Genomic DNA, 17805 nt, shown 5'->3' on the forward strand with positions numbered 1-17805 from the left:
GACTAGTTTGCTGTTTTTTTGATTTTTCTATTGTTTTGGTTTTGCCTTGTGAGAAATAAATCTAAGTTTTTCACCTGTTATCCCGGCGACCTGACACAGAGTATGCTCTCTTGGCACACATATTCCCTGGAAAGGAAGCTTGGTAATTTCACACACCTCCCGCCATCCAAGTCCTTTATGATCTTGTGCCCCATCTGAGTGGGATATAAAGAGCTAGGGGAATAATTGACCATTTTGAATGAACAAATTTATGGGCTGTAAACGCTCACGGTTGATAGCATTTACAGCCGAACCCGCCTGACTATATGTTGTGTGGAGCCTAGAGAGCTCAGCTGTGGCAAAAGTTTTTGAGTAATTCCAAACCATGCCATTTGCAGTTTTTTATGGTGCAATCGTCTAAATGTCCTTCTCAGTAACTCGAGAGGCCATTAGAAAAATGAAAATATGCATATGTGCCACAAAGTTGGGCAAGTGCATTATAAAGCTGTTTAAACAATGCTACGTTTTTTTGTCTGTTGCAATTACAGAAATTGCATTCCAGAACCATAGCACTTTAAAAATAATCGATTTGTATGCAAATACTCCGGTATCTTAACAAATGTAACAATTTTCTGAAATAAGTGGATTTAGTGGCAGTCATTTAAAACTAAAGCACCCTTTTGTCCCTTGAAAGGGTCTTTTAATCATTTAGACAGTGCATTGAATCTTGTCAGAGCTCAAATGTTCTGCATAATAGTCTCTAAGTCTCTAATAAGCACCGTTATACATAACAAATGGGTCACATTGTCAGGATAGGGATTTTACAGAATGCTTTGCAACCAAGTAGAGCTCTCCTGAAATAAAACAGTTTTTTCAGAAGCACTGTTAAAGGTTTATATCACACAAATTGGCTAACCTATGTGAAATCTCTGCAAATGCTTTGTGGCAGGTAGCAAATGATTTTTAGTGTCCATAAGAATTGCAAATTCAGGTAATTTAAAAGAAAATCTTGAACTAGTGTTTTGAACTAGTTCCAATTAAGGAAAGTTGTGATGTTGTTTGATGTAAATAGGCAAATAGAAACAAAGCTCAAGAAAACCATTATTTGATTCCATAGATTTTTCAGAGCTTAATTGCAGCCATTTTCAGGGTCATTGTGACTGATCGACTCTAAGTGTTTCAATGAGTGTCAAAGGGGATATGATCACACATTCAGGGAATTAAGACATTAGATAAGTCAGGGGTCTAAATGAGGATATATGGTCAGTAAAATCTGTGTCCTTGGCCATCTGTTAAGTCATCAATCCTCCCTTAGATTGCCACTGTGGTAGGACAGGAACCGTTTGACACATCCAGAACCTGTCGCAGGCTTTGTTGAATCATTTCTCTCAGCCTCATTTGGAACAAGTAGGGTGGAGAAACTGCATTTAAGAGTATGGTTTTGGAGACCAAGGACACAAAAGCTCTGCAGCATATGGATAATAGCTTATATGATTAAATTCTAATTCAACTTTGGATGTAACCTTCAGAACAAAAACAATCCCAAACTGTATAAATAAATAAATAAATAAAAATGTTACAACTGTTTTCTACCCATCTTCAGAAGGATACGCAGAGCTGCACAATGCTTGTCAGGTTTTCTGAAATCTTACCCCCCCCCCCCCTTTTTTTTTCTTGTCAAAGCTAATGTGAGATGAGTCTTCAATGTGAAGTGCTATTTGTGGATCAACAATTTGTAAAGCATTCCAAATCGATCACTTACAATGATCCATCTCAGTTTGGGCGCTGCCAACCAAGCAGATTTTTCATGACTACCCTCTTTCTGACCCTTATGAAACACGTTGTTTTTGCTCATGTTCCTTTAAAAATTTAAACACCCTCTTCACATGTAAAATAAATTGACAAGAGCACTTTGCTGTGTTCACATACGAGCTGTTGGTTTGCTGTCATGTTCAATATAGTCTGCACTTCCTTTAATAACAGCTACTGCAAATCCTGTATTACATTCATAAAACAGATTCGCGAAACAGTCCATTCTGAAATATGCTGCACAAAAGGAAACCTTTTCTTAATGTTGTGATAGGGTAGGTCAAGTTGAGTTATAACAGAATTAATTTGTAACACTGTAAAAGTATTAAATGTGTCTGTATTTCTCACTTAAATCTAGTTATATATCTAGATATATCTATATCTATATATCTATATCTATGTCTATCTATCTATATATATATTAAAAGCATTTGCCAAACACATAAATGTAAATGCTATTCTGGCCAGTATCTGTGCAGTGTATCAATAAAATAAAAATAAAAGATTATACAGTTGCTTGATCTATATCTATATACTTGATCTACCCTCATTTACATTTAGTCATTTAGCAGAGGCTTTTATAGTCTTGCGTAGCCAGACCTTCAGACCAACTGCTGAAGGTCTAGAATTCATGGCAGCTTTCATTGACCAAGGCCCGCCCATGAGGCCGTTTGACAGACATGTCAAACAACTAATCACAGTTTGAAATCATCACGTTTCGGGGTGTGGAAATGTCACCACAATAACAGACCGATGTGTAAAACTCTCGGATGTATTAGAAAGATTGCCGCAAACTTTAGATATTTCACATACTTTTGAAACTCCAGTGTTTAGCTGATCCTGATGAGCACTTTGTCGTTACAGTTGTAAACACGATGGCTTTCTTCTTTCATAAGGGGTTTGGCGTAATGGCATCTTTGATTCTGGACAGAACGTTAAAGAACACGTTACACACGTCTCCTGGAACTTCTGTAGAATTCAACCAATCAACAATCTCTTAAAGTGTTTTCATTTTTGTTTCCCATATGCATCAGATGTTTAGCCAACGGTCCGTGGGTGTGACGTCTGAGGCTGAGACTGAGGTTTTTATCCAAAGCGACTTATAAGCTTTTACATTTAAAAAAAAAAATGCAGTGTAGGTGCTACACACTGCCACAAACAGTCCATCCTTATATTTTCAATAGATTTTCCTGTACCAGTTTTACATTTTTAAAGTTACAGTTTGTTTTCACAGTTCATGAAAGCCTTTTGTCTCCAAAAATAAAAGAAATCATTTCTCAAATGACAATTTTAAGGCTTGTTCTAAAGGTTAATATATACACTCTCCCTTGAAATAAAATTGGTGATGAAGTTGGTGAGCAATATGTCCTGTCAGAAAAAAAAAAAAAACAGTGCTTCCTGAAATCAATTTACCGTGCAACCTTGAAAAGAGACATCACAGAAACACGTCTCATTGAGACCTAAGTTTCCTCTGGCATTTAACATTATCTGAGGGTTTTAACAAATGATTCACCATCTTAGCAATTGTGGTTGATAATCACTAAGTGGAAGGACAGCTCAGGAGTGTTCTCTAAAATCTGACACTTTCACCAGTGTTAGGTCATGAAATTTTACAAGCTCTAATGCAGCATATTTTAAAACTTGATATTGTTAGACAGAGCACGCTACTTTCGGATGAACTAGAGTGAACTTGAATGTTTTGACACATTGCACATGTGGGTCAAAAAAAAAAAAAAAAAGATTCTGGTGAAAAAAGAAAAACAGACTGTGATGATAATTTTATTATGTTAATCATTAATTTAAATGTTATATAAATATTTTTTTTTTTTTTTTTTTTTTTTTTTTACTTTTTAATATAAATACAAACACATATCACATCTGACACTAAGAACAAATTGTAAATTTTACTCTACATTTTCATTTTATAGTGTACAGTATGTTGGTTAATGGTTGTGGTGAAAGGGAAATATCAAATAAAATGGAAGCTTCCATTATCCGAATGTGATGTTAAATTTAAATTTACATTTTTAAATTTAAAAATTAAAAATTTACATTTAGCAGACGCTTTTATCCAAAGCGACTTACAGTAGTGTATTCAGGCTATCAATTTTTACCTATCATGTGTTCCTGGGGAATCGAAGCCCCAACCTTGCGCTTCATAGCGCAATGCTCTACCAATTGAGCTACATGTACACTAACACATTAACATCCAATATGATACAATATTATGCTCTGGGACTTATTTGAATAAAATTATATCTGGCACTCATTTAAAGAAAAATAAAAATTATGACTACAAATCTTGAAACTGGTTTGGACATGATGCTTTGATGTACCATATCATGATACGTATTGATGTAACATATTGAGAATATTATCTTAGCCAACAATACCCAGCCATAATATACTCTATTTTCAGTATGCGAACTGACCATGTCCTAGTATTAGGAGTATATCCACTTCCAGGTCTAAATACTATTAAATGGTTAAGATAATATATACTTTTGGTAACTGTAATGAATAAACCTTTGTATTCATCCGGAAGAAGGAGGCGGGAACCGGCGGACAATCAAATAACCTTTTAATACAAAATAAACACAAAACAGCGCACCAGCCCCTCACGGACGACTGGTGCGCGCAAATAAAAATCTAAACACAACTAAAAGCCCAGGCCTGGTCCTCTCTCGTCCTTCACTGTCGTCGCTCCAGTTGTATATCCTTCCATCTCCTCCATGGGCCTCGAGACCGGCGGGTCGAACAGGTGTAGCTCATCTCCAATCACTCCACCGGCCTCGCTCCCATGTCCCTCGGCCCCGCCCCACTCGTCACATACCCCCATCGCCCCTCGCAGGCCGGGGGGTACTCCCGAGACTGCGCTCTACTCCCCCCCCTCCCTCCGGGGGGGGGGGGGGGGGCGCTCACGGGGACCTGCGGGAACCTGGGGTTAGGACAGGCGAGGCGAGAGAAAAGGAGATGGAAGGAGGAGCGACAGAGACGAGAGAGGGGAGAGAGGAGAAAAAAAAATAAAAATCCGGTTCCCAGACGCACCGCTGCTCGGCCCTCCACCAGCTGGGCGGTCTCCTCCGCGGTGCCTGGCGGTGGCACTGGACGGCCCTCGGCGGACGGCACGACACTCCTCCGCCGCCCGGTGGATGGCGACGGCTCCTCTGGTTTTGGGCAGCCGGCAGGAGTCCCCCGTTCCCTGCTCCTCCCCGTTCCGGCGGATGGCAGCAGACTCCGGCCACCTGGCGAACGGCGCAGACTCCTCCGCTCCCTCATGGACGGCAGCCGCCCCTCCCTATCGTGGGCGGCCGGTAGCGAGCTCGCCCGTCCCCGGCAACTCGCTCCAGCCCACCGCCTCGAGCGTCCATGGCGGCACACTCCTCGCCTGCTCGTTGGCACCGCGGATTCACCACAGCGGCGAGGGATCTTCAGCAGCGCGTCCCTCCTTCTCCCGGGCTTCGGCACCAGTGTAATTAATAAACCTTTGTATTCATCCGGAAGAAGGAGGCGGGAACCGGCGGACAATCAAATAACCTTTTAATACAAAATAAACACAAAACAGCGCACCAGCCCCTCACGGACGACTGGTGCGCGCAAATAAAAATCTAAACACAACTAAAAGCCCAGGCCTGGTCCTCTCTCGTCCTTCACTGTCGTCACTCCAGTTTTATATCCTTCCATCTCCTCCATGGGCCTCGAGACCGGCGGGTCGAACAGGTGTAGCTCATCTCCAATCACTCCACCGGCCTCGCTCCCATGTCCCTCGGCCCCGCCCCACTCGTCTCAGTAACACTTTAGTATAGGGACCAATTCTCACTATTAACTTATTATAACACTATTGTATTTTATTAACACTGCTAACCCCAATAACTTGTTATTAGTACGCCTATTTAACATATTGGCTTTTTATTACCACTTGAAAAAAAGAATTCTGCATGACCATATTCTACATCACTAATTCAACCCATTTCCTAAACTAAACAACTGCCTTACTAAATATTAATAAGCAGCAAATTGGATGTTTATTTAGGGAAAAATCAAAGTTAATAGTTTGTTAATAGGGGGAACTGGACTTTAAAAAAAGGGTGACCGTATTTTTTATTTTTTTATTAGTGTGGTGCATTTTATTTACAATAAACATAAGCTTCTGAAACTATGTATTGTTCAGTTTTGAGTTTTGAAACCACAGCTCCCTGAATTTTGGATGCCACTAATTTTTATCTGTTATTGGAACTGGTTATTTATCAAATTAGTTACTTATTGTCACAAATAAATTAGTCTAATTCAGCATTTTAGTGTTGGGGGGGGGGGGTCTATCTAAAATCTCGCACAAAGTCTAAGCTGGCCCTGCATTTAGGGGAATCTACTTAAGTCTGCCTACTTCTGCTTACAGTTGTCTTGCAGTAGCACATTAAACTGGCACAGAACAAGTTATTTTAACACAGAGAAAATGCATACTTCCCAAATTAAACGGAACAAAGAACTCCATTAAGTTTGAGGTATTCAAGAGAAACCTCTGGGCAATAAAATGTTCCTCTTAAATCTGCCTTTCTTAACAGTGGAAGCCCCAAGTAGTGTACCAAGGAAGCATACTCATGCACTGGGCAAAAACATGGAAATTGTGCGTATTTGTACATCGCCTGGAGCTTCAACCAGCAGTCCTCTGATAAACAACCTGGTCCCACTGGTGCTTTTAACACTCCAGTGAATACGAGACGAATGTGTGGTTGGAACACAGTTGGAATGGTTTGAAAGCCATTCTAGCAGAATAAATGAATACAAGAATGCATGAACTACCACAAGAAAAGTGTTGAAAATAGTATGAACATCATAGTCATGTTAAAGTCCCTGAAGAATGGCTTCTGACATTCACTTTTATATGAATGCCGGTGTTAAAATTATTAGCGTTACAGAGCTACATGATAAGCATATGAAATAAGCTATGCAAATGTACTTTGGCACATCGTTATTAAATTAAAACTTTGTCACTTTATCTACTTTTACCCAACATCACTCTCTTACAAATGCTAAGCTCCAACCCTTAATTTAAAACACTAAAAACTAGCTGAGTTTACATTTATTATATTTGCCGGCCTTTTATAGATAAGGTTTTCATATAGGGATATTTCTTCAGCTATGAGCACTTTTATGTCCCATGGGGTGATTTTATTTTTATTTATTTATTTGTAACCATGTTCCCATTAATGGTTACAAAAACATATGAGCAGAGAATGAATGAATGTGATTAGAGTTTCATATTTGAACATTCTTTTATATTATGCTCATCAATGCTTATATTTTGCCACAGCTATGATCATGTGTCTTTTTGACGACACATTTCATCAGTCATCTTAACACAGTCTTTGACCTTAAACAATGTGTTTTAATTAGAACCATCACTGAAGACGTGAACAGCGTGAACATGAACAACATACAACCAACTACTGCAGTTTATAATAACTACTGGAGGCTGCATCTGGAAATTTCACTATATTGTCATTTTACAGTTATCAAACAGTCTCTTTACAGAGTTTGTGCATCAAATAAGATATGATAAAAATCATACTATAAATTATAATTTAAAATGAACTAATAACTTACATAACAAATGAAATAATGTAATGTTTATTAAATCAGTTAAAAATCAAAAGTCTCATTTTATGGCACTGGTAGGAGACAACTTCTTTTGAATTTGTACTCAATAAATTCTAAGAACCACAAGTGCACCATTAAATATCAGAATGTATTAGTGTACAATTATGTGCCATGATAAAATAGTTGTATGGTCACAATGGAGTATTTTGCAATTACATTGCAATTAATGGTCACATCAGCTGGAAACTGCAGTGAACTGTATGCATGCATTTGATTTATATGTCACTTGGTGTGTTTGTGTGTGTGTGTGTGTGTGTGTGAAAAGTCCCTTTTTGAAGCAGCCTAATCTGATTTTCTGGTCTTATGTGGTTTAAAATAGCCTGGTCAAGCTGATGTTTAGTGTTTAATGCCCCAGACCCTTTTAAAATCATTCAACAGATCAGCCTGACCAAATTTGAAAAAAAATTATACCAACAGTGAAATGAGTTTGAAAAGTGTGTACTAAGTAATGTAATTTACAGGACCAAACATGTCCATACAATTGCCCCAAAACATCTATAACTGCTGTTCTGTCACCTATTGAACAATGTGGTTTCTTTTCTTTATGCAAATGTTAGTAAAATCATTGTTCTCTTCCAGATTGTTCTTCAAAGGGAAAGTCATGTGACCGTGGGACTGCTGGATATTATCCTGAGTTCGCCTGGAGTTTAACATCAGCAGAGGACTCCTGGGCGAAAGACCAGACGATGGCAAAGACAAAAGCAAGTTTCCAGGGGTGGGAGGAAGGTACAAAGCTTCCATTTTACAATGTTAAAGATGCTTTCTCAACGAAACAATGTGATTCACATCGTAACATAAATTAGATAAAGTTTTATTCAAGTCAAGAATATTAAAGTACATAAAAAAAATAATTAATTAGCCTGACTACATTTGGTTACCAATTATTAGAAATAGCTCCATATGGTATTAACTGCATAATTTTCTTATAATATTTTAGTAAATCAAATTTAAATGAGTGCTACTACCTTTAACCAAATATATATTTGAGTTATTTTTTATTCCTACACACATTTGCTAACTAAATACATTGTGGGAAGTTATAGGGGAAAAAAGAGTTTCATTGAGGCATTCATTAAAGGTCTCACAAAGGAAATTAAACATGTTTTTGTAGCCCTCTACTACACAAGCTTTGAACCATATAAACTTATCTGAGAAAGAGGCAATGTGATTGTGGTTGTGCAAAATACCGAACAGAGCGAAGAACTTCACCATGTGAATAATCATTTCATCTTTACTCAGGGAGGAGTAGCTAGAGTTGAAAAGAGGCAGAATGGAAATGATATGTAACAGACAGAACGAAAGAGAGATTGAAGGGGGAGAGATGTGAGTGGGTGGGGGAGGTTAGGGCGAGAGTTTAGAAAACCTCATTTGATATTCAGGTTGCAGAGAAGGTTGGGAGATTACACACTCTTCAGGCGCACCTCATGCACTTGAAAGAGAAATGCAGCAGTTCCTCATGGTGTTTAATCACTCACTGCTAGGCTCCGTGTGTTCTCTGGTTTTCTTTCACACATAGAACTGCACAGCAGGAATCCAACATATTGTAAAATGATCATAATAAACAGAAATCCCAGTATAGATCGACCAAATGGAAGTCTCTATTTGTAAACAAAACACTTGGACATTATTCTGCAATGTACAGGTTTCAAAACGAAAGAAATGCAACCAAACAGCCAGAAAAGTACAACATATGAGACAAAACCGAGAATGTAGACATAGATATGGCATATTCATTTTTATTTTTATTTTATTTTTTATTTTTTTGCAGGCTGGCAATAGACCTGATTATTTGTTCACAGATGTTACTTTAACTTGAAGATACATTATTTATTTTTATAGATTATAAACCATTTTGCAAATCAAATTATGCAAAACGTGTCAACATATTCTATATTTCTATTGTGTATTTAGAACACAAATTAATGTTAGCTTTGAATATTAGGTTTTTGATAAATTACTTCACAGTTTATTACAAACTTCCAAGATACCCATCACAAAATAAATTATGATTACAGATGGAAAATTACATTGGTTTATTATGTTTCAGGGACATAGAGTAGAAAAGAGTAGAATTCTCCAGTGAATTAACTGTGGAAAAGTGTTTCAATGGAGTTCTTAAAGTGAAGGTTGTGTAAATTTGCGAAGTATGGTAACCCATACTCAGAATTGGTGCTCTGCATTTAACCCATCCAAGTGCACGCACACAGCAGTGAGTAGTGAACACACCATGAACACCCCCCCAGAGCAGTGGGCAGCTATATGCAGCAGCCCGGGGAGCAACTAGGGGTTCAGTGCCTTGCTCAAGGGGTAATAAGGGGTGGAAGAGAGTGCTATTCATTCACTCCCCACCACCTACAACTCCTGCCAGCACTGAGACTTGAACCAGCAACCTTCAGGTAGTTAGTCCCACTCTCTAACCATCAGGCCACAGCTGCCCATAGCTTCATCTTTTAAAAGTCCAAAAGGGTTCTTAATTAAAGAAACCATTTTATAACTATCATTTAACCTTACAAGAGTTCAGTTATGTGTGCTACCTTTGTTCTTCAAAAAGACAAAGGGGTATAAATATTTTGAGATATAGAACCTTCCATTTCCAGCAGGAAAAGCTCTGATGCCGTTGGTTGGAAAGCAAATGAAAACATACAGGGCAAATCATTCCTGCCCTCTTTTACCACTTTCCAAGCAATGGAAGTCTATTCAATGATTGTGCTCACCTCCTCTCCTTTTGTCCTCAGGCATATGGCTTATATGTGGAGGGAAATAGAGGATGGAAAGTTTGATGAACGCAGAGTGTGAAATGCCAGGGCTATTTACCTTTCTATTGGCTGGTGCACTTACGTTCTTTGGAGACTTGCTGTCGTGCATGGTCGTTCTTTCTTTCTTTTAATTCTTTCTTTCTTTCTTTCTTTCTTTCTTTCTTTCTTTCTTTCTTTCTTTCTTTATTTCTTTCTTTCTTTCTTTCTTTCTTTCTTTCTTTCTTTCCTTTGACATCATAGTTTGTCTGAATAAAAGCAAAAACTCAAAGTACCAAAGTGAGGAAAACTATAAATTTCCCTGCCTTGCCTTGCCTTGCCTTCCCTTCCCGTCATCGTTAACTAGCAACAGGGGGAAATGTATTGTGATTCTGACCACAAAATACAGTTGTGAATAGAATCCAGCAGGGGGAGGGGGAGGGGGAGGGGGAGCAATCAATCGGTGGTCTGGATCCTGTTTGAACCTTGAAGTGTTGCCAAATTAACTGTAATAGGTTTGCTATTTTGTGCCTGATTAACAATCCTAATAACAACACCTAATAACAAGTTAGTGTACTTGCTCAAACAATTGGCTTGAAAGCTTAGCATTCTACACACCTCAGTAGCACATGGTGCAAAAATGGACCAGTAAGACAATTGATTATCTAAAGCATTATCACTATGTGATATATTTTTTAACAGGCATTATGAATGCGGTAAATCTTGCTGTCCTAGGGGATAGGATTGTGTGGGTGTAGCGGTCTGTGGGTCTATACACAAAACTGGCACAAATTCATGTGGGGTTGACATTTACCCCATTAGCATACTTAACACCATTAATGATGGGAATATAGGGCTCATTATTTCATTATTTGAATAGCAAACTGGTGCAGTCAAAGCCTGGGATGATCACAGGACATTAATTCCAAGGCAGCCTGAAGCTTCTATGTACTCAGGGGAGTTTTCAAGCAGCATGCCCAGAGAACAGGTGGTGGAGAGCGGAACTGGTACAGATCACTGCTGAGATGGGCAAATTTGCATATATCCTCAACAGAGGAAAATAACCGTTACCTCAAAGCTTGGTTAAATTCCAGCCTGTGGACAGATTATTAAAGGCAAAGCGTGTCATTTCTGTGCCTTACATAATGATCTGTTGCACTTCAGCAAAGAAGAGAATCAAAGAGTTCATCATAAACTCAGGATCAAACCCTGTGCTGACAAAGAATGTTAAAAGCAAGTATTGTGAAACCACTGAACCCAAACTATAAACTTGATTGGATTTGTTTGGTTCTGTCCACTCGAAACCAATTCTTTTTTTTTTTTTTTCTTTTTTTTAGTTTGTTCAGTTTAAGCTTCAAGGGACAGGCCTCTAGTCAGGATGCTCAAACAAACAGAATGCCATCAACATGGCTTACTTTCAGGACATTAAGCTTGGACTAGGAAAAATAAAATAAAAAGTTATTTAACATTAACAGCAACATTACACACATCACCATTATGAAGTTCTTGAAAAGTAAAGGGGCTATTGGCTGAAACATTCTCTGCTGAAGTATTTAGCAAAATAAGGACTTTGGCTTCATTGCTTCTTTGCACATGTTTTCTAATCTGAAAGGATTTTTGAAATTGTGTACTGTCACCCTAGAAATGCTCACATAGTGATGCCAACAAATATGATTGAGCACTGATTTTTCAGACAATATCAGCTGGATAAAGAAAAAAAGTTTAATTCTCTACTGCCACTGTGGGTCAATTGATTTGTTTGCACAAGCTGAAGTGTTTTGAAGCAAACTGCCGCTGTTTGTGATTCCAGAAATGCCCAACAACCTTGTAGGGTTGAAGTGTGTTGGTCTCTGAGTATGCACCATGTTTTTTTAAGTCAATGAAGAGCCAGCCTAGCCATGGGATTGAAGGCTTAAACCGATTTGCATGGGTAGAACTAATGGTTATTAACCTGCTTTAAGGATCTTGTGTCAGGCAAAAAACAAACAGCCTGGGCAAAGGCTGAAAATACACAACCACGAGAAAACACACTCTTGGGTGAAAACAACTAATTTTGTTTTGACAAGAGAAACCAGCACCATATGCTCTCCAAGGTACATCATGACATTGTGCCACAAAGATGAAAGACTCTGGACCTACTGTCTCCCATAGACAGCTGACCTTCACCCAGCACAACATGAACATCATGGCCTTTTTGTTTCATGTGCCCTGGATTTTCTGCTTAATCAGTCTCAGATAGTGAATCTCAGTTTGTGTGGGGAGAACTGTAGGATTTTGTCCACAGAAGTTAGATTGAGGAAAACTGCAGAACAAACACAGAGCATCTGCAGTCACCTGTCACTCTGGTTTCCCAGATAAAATAAAATAAAATAAAAAATATATATAAAATCTTCCTTTTTGTGCTCTCTATGTAATATGAAATTGGCTAAAATAAACTTATTCTTACATTTACGGATGGTATGGCAGTTGAAGGTTGATGGTTGACAGGGCCCCAGGTCAGCACCAGAACATTCTAAACATGGGGAGGGCTCTGATGATTCAGGGAAGTGTACTGATGCCATCCATACCACTTCATACCGCTGAGCCACAGCTACAGATGCCCTGTAAAGACCTTGTCTCAGACGACCACCAGGACAAGACCACAGGAAACAGATGATCCTTCTGCACAATCTGACTTTGCTGCAGCCTGGAATTGAACTACTGGTTTTGTCTGGTCAGAGGAGAACTGGCCCCCTAACTGAGTCTGGTTTCTCTCAAGGTTTTTTTTTCTCCATTCTGTCACCGATGGAGTTTTGGTTCCTTGCCACTGTCGTCTCTGGCTTGCTTAGATGAGGTCACTTCATCTACAGCGATATCGTTGACTTGATTGCAAATAAATGCACAGACACTATTTAAACTAAACAGAGATGACATCACTGAATCCAATGATTAACTGCCTTTAACTATCATTTTGCATTATTGACACTGTTTTCCTAATGAATGTTGTTCAGTTGCTTTGACGCAATGTATTTTGTTTAAAGCGCTATATAAATAAAGGTGACTTGACTTGACTTCACCACAACATCCAAGACACAGTGGATAGGCTTTTTAGCTTTGGATAGTGTAGTGAATCATTTTGTTGACCACTTAGGCCATAGATGCCTCTGGGGGCCCCGGTGTTATCTCAACAGCTGAACATTGTAGAGACATGGGGTGTGCTCTTTGACTTGAGGCAATCCACTGAGGCACTTAGTCAGCCCTCTAAAGCCCTTGAGGGCCCCTCTAATATGTACATCAAAACATCCAAGAGTTGTGTGGAGTGGGGTGGTGTGCTGAGGCCCTTAGTTAGTCATATGAGGCCCTTGAGGGCCCCTGCAATATCTCTGCACTGTGGTTGCCATAACTTTACTGATGATAGATAGATAGATAGATAGATAGATAGATAGATAGATAGATAGATAGATAGATAGATAGATAGATAGATAGATAGATATGCATAAATAGATAAAATATTTGTAGGTAGAAAAGATGTATTTCATAGGGAAAAAAAGAAAGAGAAAACTCAAACAAATCAAAATGTCCCTCTGACCTTCGCCCACACCCAAAATATAAATCATAATTTCCAGTCAAATTTGAATATTTTATGCATTGAAAAGCAGTGCACAGCTCGATTGCAGTTCTGCTTCAGCTTTAGAAATTGTCACTTGTAATAGGTTTCTGCTGCTAGCGTCTTATATTGCATTTCAGGGAAGTTTCAGTAGCAGTGGCGCATGTCAAACAAGCGGCTAATTAAAGTTCCCACTAAACACGTTTATTCATGCATCTGTTTATTCAGTCATTTACTTACATGGGGGATTCAATTGCACCAGTCAGGGGTGTGCAGTGCCCAGGGATCTGGCTCCCTCTGCTGAACCTAACCAACCTCTTCACCTGTGGAGCCCTACGACTGCTGTTGACAGCTGGAACACATGACCTTTGCAGTCTACTGTAAACTATATGTGGGTCTGACTCATGAGATACAGTAAAACAATAAGGAGGTTTTGTTATATACAGAACAGTACACCTTCGCTTTCTTCCAAATTCAGATTTCATTGTGGAACCCTAAAGGTGAAGTTGTGAAGAATCTCAACACAGTTCCTCTCCCAAAATTGTAACAACAGTTCAAAGGTTCCAAAAACACAATACAGAATTGTGTGATGGACAACATAATCTTCCTCTCTGGAAAAGTTATTAAATCAAATATAGTTGCTTTGAGGTAAAGTACTATCAAACGACACAGGCACTAATGATGTATAATGTCATTGACAATTATCCTGACACTGGTGTGTCTAAAGACACCAAATGTGATTTGATAGTCAGACAAAGGGGAAGACATTTTGCTATCTATAAAAAAGCTTTTATATGGCTTCGGAGGACTTGAAATATGGTGGCCCAAAGTGTCAGTTTGTATGGTGCTATTTGTGTTTGTAGAATGTTTGCTAGCATGTTTGCTAACTCAATCCTTATGCTAATTTTATAGGATCTTAATCTACATCACACTTAGCATAAACATGCTTTAAACTGTACTCTTGTATTGCAATCATTTACTTGTCTACGGGCATTCCATTAAAGTAGTGGGCTGATCGCCGAAACAAGGGAGATTTTTTTATAGAAGGTGTTTTATAGTTTCCTAATGTTTAGTTTTTTTTGTTTTTTTTGTTTTTTATTAAAAAGTATTATAGCCATATAAAAAACCTTATAACCATGCTAATGAGGACCATGGTTTTACTTCTTGTGACCACCATCCTACTAAAACTACTTATTTTTAGATGTTAGGTTAAAAAATTCAATTGAAGTAAAAAATAATTCAATAAGGGCCTGATTAAAGATAAATATCAGTGTCTTATATAAATTAGGTGTTAATTATTTACAAAGCAAAATAAAATTCTTAAAGGGAGAATTACAAAAAATATCAACATTTACTCAACATAATGGCATTCCAAACCTGTATGAATTTCTATCTTCTGTGGAACAAAATTTAAATGCACAGGGCCCAGAATCCGTAGCGATAGCCCTTGGTATAATTGTTGTGTAATAGAGAAACATGAACTATAGCACATCTTTAAAAGAGCTACAGCTGCATAGCCATTACATGATGAAAAGCGCAATTAGGTTTTTTTTTTTTTTTTTTTTTAATATTTTGGACCTTCAGGAAATCTAAAAGTGACGAAAGTGGGAATAAATGAATGCTAGATAAATGGAAAACAAAGTTATACGTGACATTTAATATGGTTCAAGGCATTATATTCAGTAACTCATGTTTTACTCTGAGTAGATAAACAGATTAATAAAGTTATTAGAAAGCATCGTGAGCCTAAATGTTAAGAACATTTAGGTTCACAATGCTTTCTAAAGACTGCATCTTTTGTGGAGTTTCTCATTTTCTCATTTTGAAATAGTAAAAGAGAGTCTTTTTGGACATTGTTGAAGATCCAAGATGCACTCAGCTTTCCTAGTTCATGCTTAACAATCTGATATTTGTTCAGGAAGTTGCCCTGCAATGTACCCTGTGTATCTGTGGATTTCAAAGGAGTGCTTCAAAAAGCTTTTGATAAATCTACCGCAAGTCTTTCGGTGTGTCTGTAGGTTTTCTCTCTCTACTGGATTGGCTAGCCAGGTAGAGCAGACAAGCACATGTTCTGCAGAACTCTCCTGCTCTTGTAACCATGGAAACATAGCCTGACATCTTTGCTCCGTTGAAGAAGGCCCTGTTGCTGTTAGTCGTGTGTTGAATGCAGCTTGTGATGTTCATGGAAATATGCATGTATTTTATTTTTATTTTTTATCTTCATGAACATTAAAACTTTCATTTGAATGTTCTGTTTCTTTTTCTTTCTTTTTATGATTCAACAAATATTTATTATATTCATGCAATTCACCACCAATTCCCCAATCCATCAAATATAGTAACAAATAACCATGACAGTGTGTTGGTGTATGTGCTATACGTCTTTTGGGCATAATAAAAATGAAGCAGTAAGAGTATTCATAGTAAATATGAAGGCATAAAAAAGTAAACATATTAAATCTGAATACATAAAAAAAAAAAAAATCATAGATCTTCTAAATAATGTTAAATAACATAAAATAATAAGATTTACTTGAGCATAGCACAAATGAAGCATATTGTCTATTTCCATTACACTGCTTTTAAATGAACAGATCTCGCAAGTAATGTTAAAAAATAAGATATGATGAGATTTATTTGATTACAGCATAAATAAAGCATGTTGTCTATTATAAGGTTTTCTTTTTTTTTTTTTAGATGTACCGTCAAACATAAAAGATGGAGTTGGAACAATGTAAAAAAATATATATATATATTTCTTTTTTCATAGGTTTTCTCTACTCCTTTTAAGTATAAGTAGTACATTTTCGAGACCTTTTTTTCAAATTGGATATGGACCATTAGTAAACAGTAATTTTAAACTCATTCACAGATGCTCAGCCAAACTAAAGTCTGGCCTTTGACTACACCACTCTAGGAAATGAACCTTTTTTCTAACTTAATTGTTATTATAACTTTTTTTTAAGTTTAAGTTTAAGTTTTAAGCCTCTCTATTTCTGTATGCTTTTGTAACGGTCTATTTGGAAGATTAATTATTTTCCAAATCCCAGTGCTCTTGTAGATTGCAGCACGTTTTCTTGCAGGATTTCTATGTACTTAACTTCGTCCATTTTCCTCCTATCTTGAGTTTTCCAGTTGGTGCTGCACAGAAGTACAGCCCATGATACAACCAACACCATTTCTCAATGTTGGGATGGTGTTCATTGTGATATGCTAAGCCAACAAATATTTGGAAAAAATAAAATAAAAATAGTCCTTAGCATTTAGGCCCAAAAGTGTATTTTGGCTCAAATGAAATCATCTTCCTCAGTAGCAGAGTATGCCAATTTTTGAACAAGGTTCATGAACTATTCAAGCTACTGCTGTCTTGAAGTGCATTACAATGAAATCCACTCTATGATCATTTAGAAGACTAGATCTAAGATCGGTATACTTGATCTTTTTACTTGATTCAGCATGTTAGTTTATTGCAATTACTGTTAACTAGCTGATCCATTAAATATTGAAAATGTTCCCAGAATGATACTTGCTTAGTGACACTTCAAAAGAGCCCTTTACTTCAATGAAACACTTTTGATCATTTAAAATCTTGAAAAATCTAAACTTCTGAAATCTTGTGAATACCGTTCACAGATGGGAAACACCTTTGAAACTAAAGTGTTTTTTTATTTATTAATAATTTATTAAATTTAATGCAATAAAGATTTTTAGTTTATTTTGTATTATTATTGCTATTTTATTATTAGTTTTTAAATGTCTTTAATGTTTTCTTATGTTAGCGAGTTAATGCTAGCTATGATGATTCTATAATAAAATAAAACATAAATAAAAAACACTTGGAAGTGACTGTGTATATTGCCTTTAATATTGTATTAATTTATGTATGTATTTATTTATTTATTTATTTATTTATTTATTTATTTATTTATTCATTCATTTGATACATTTGATACAATCATTATACCAATGCTATTGCCACCATAATTTGTGTAAGAATAATACAATCAATAAGAATACAAAGCTAGACCTTAAAGTCAACAT

At 37.2% G+C, this 17805-nt stretch overlaps 1 protein-coding gene across 1 annotated transcript in view; it reads left to right on the plus strand.

Annotated features, from left to right (window-relative positions):
* Positions 1–17805, plus strand: part of alk (ALK receptor tyrosine kinase) — a 402565-nt gene that overhangs the window by 179574 nt on the left and 205186 nt on the right. The window contains exon 3 of the mRNA XM_059520814.1: positions 8026–8172. Coding sequence (XP_059376797.1) covers positions 8026–8172 — 147 coding nt within the window. The remainder of the gene's footprint in view (positions 1–8025; positions 8173–17805) is intronic.

This window comes from Carassius carassius, chromosome 32 (genome assembly GCF_963082965.1).
Source record: "Carassius carassius chromosome 32, fCarCar2.1, whole genome shotgun sequence".
NCBI lineage: Eukaryota > Metazoa > Chordata > Actinopteri > Cypriniformes > Cyprinidae > Carassius > Carassius carassius.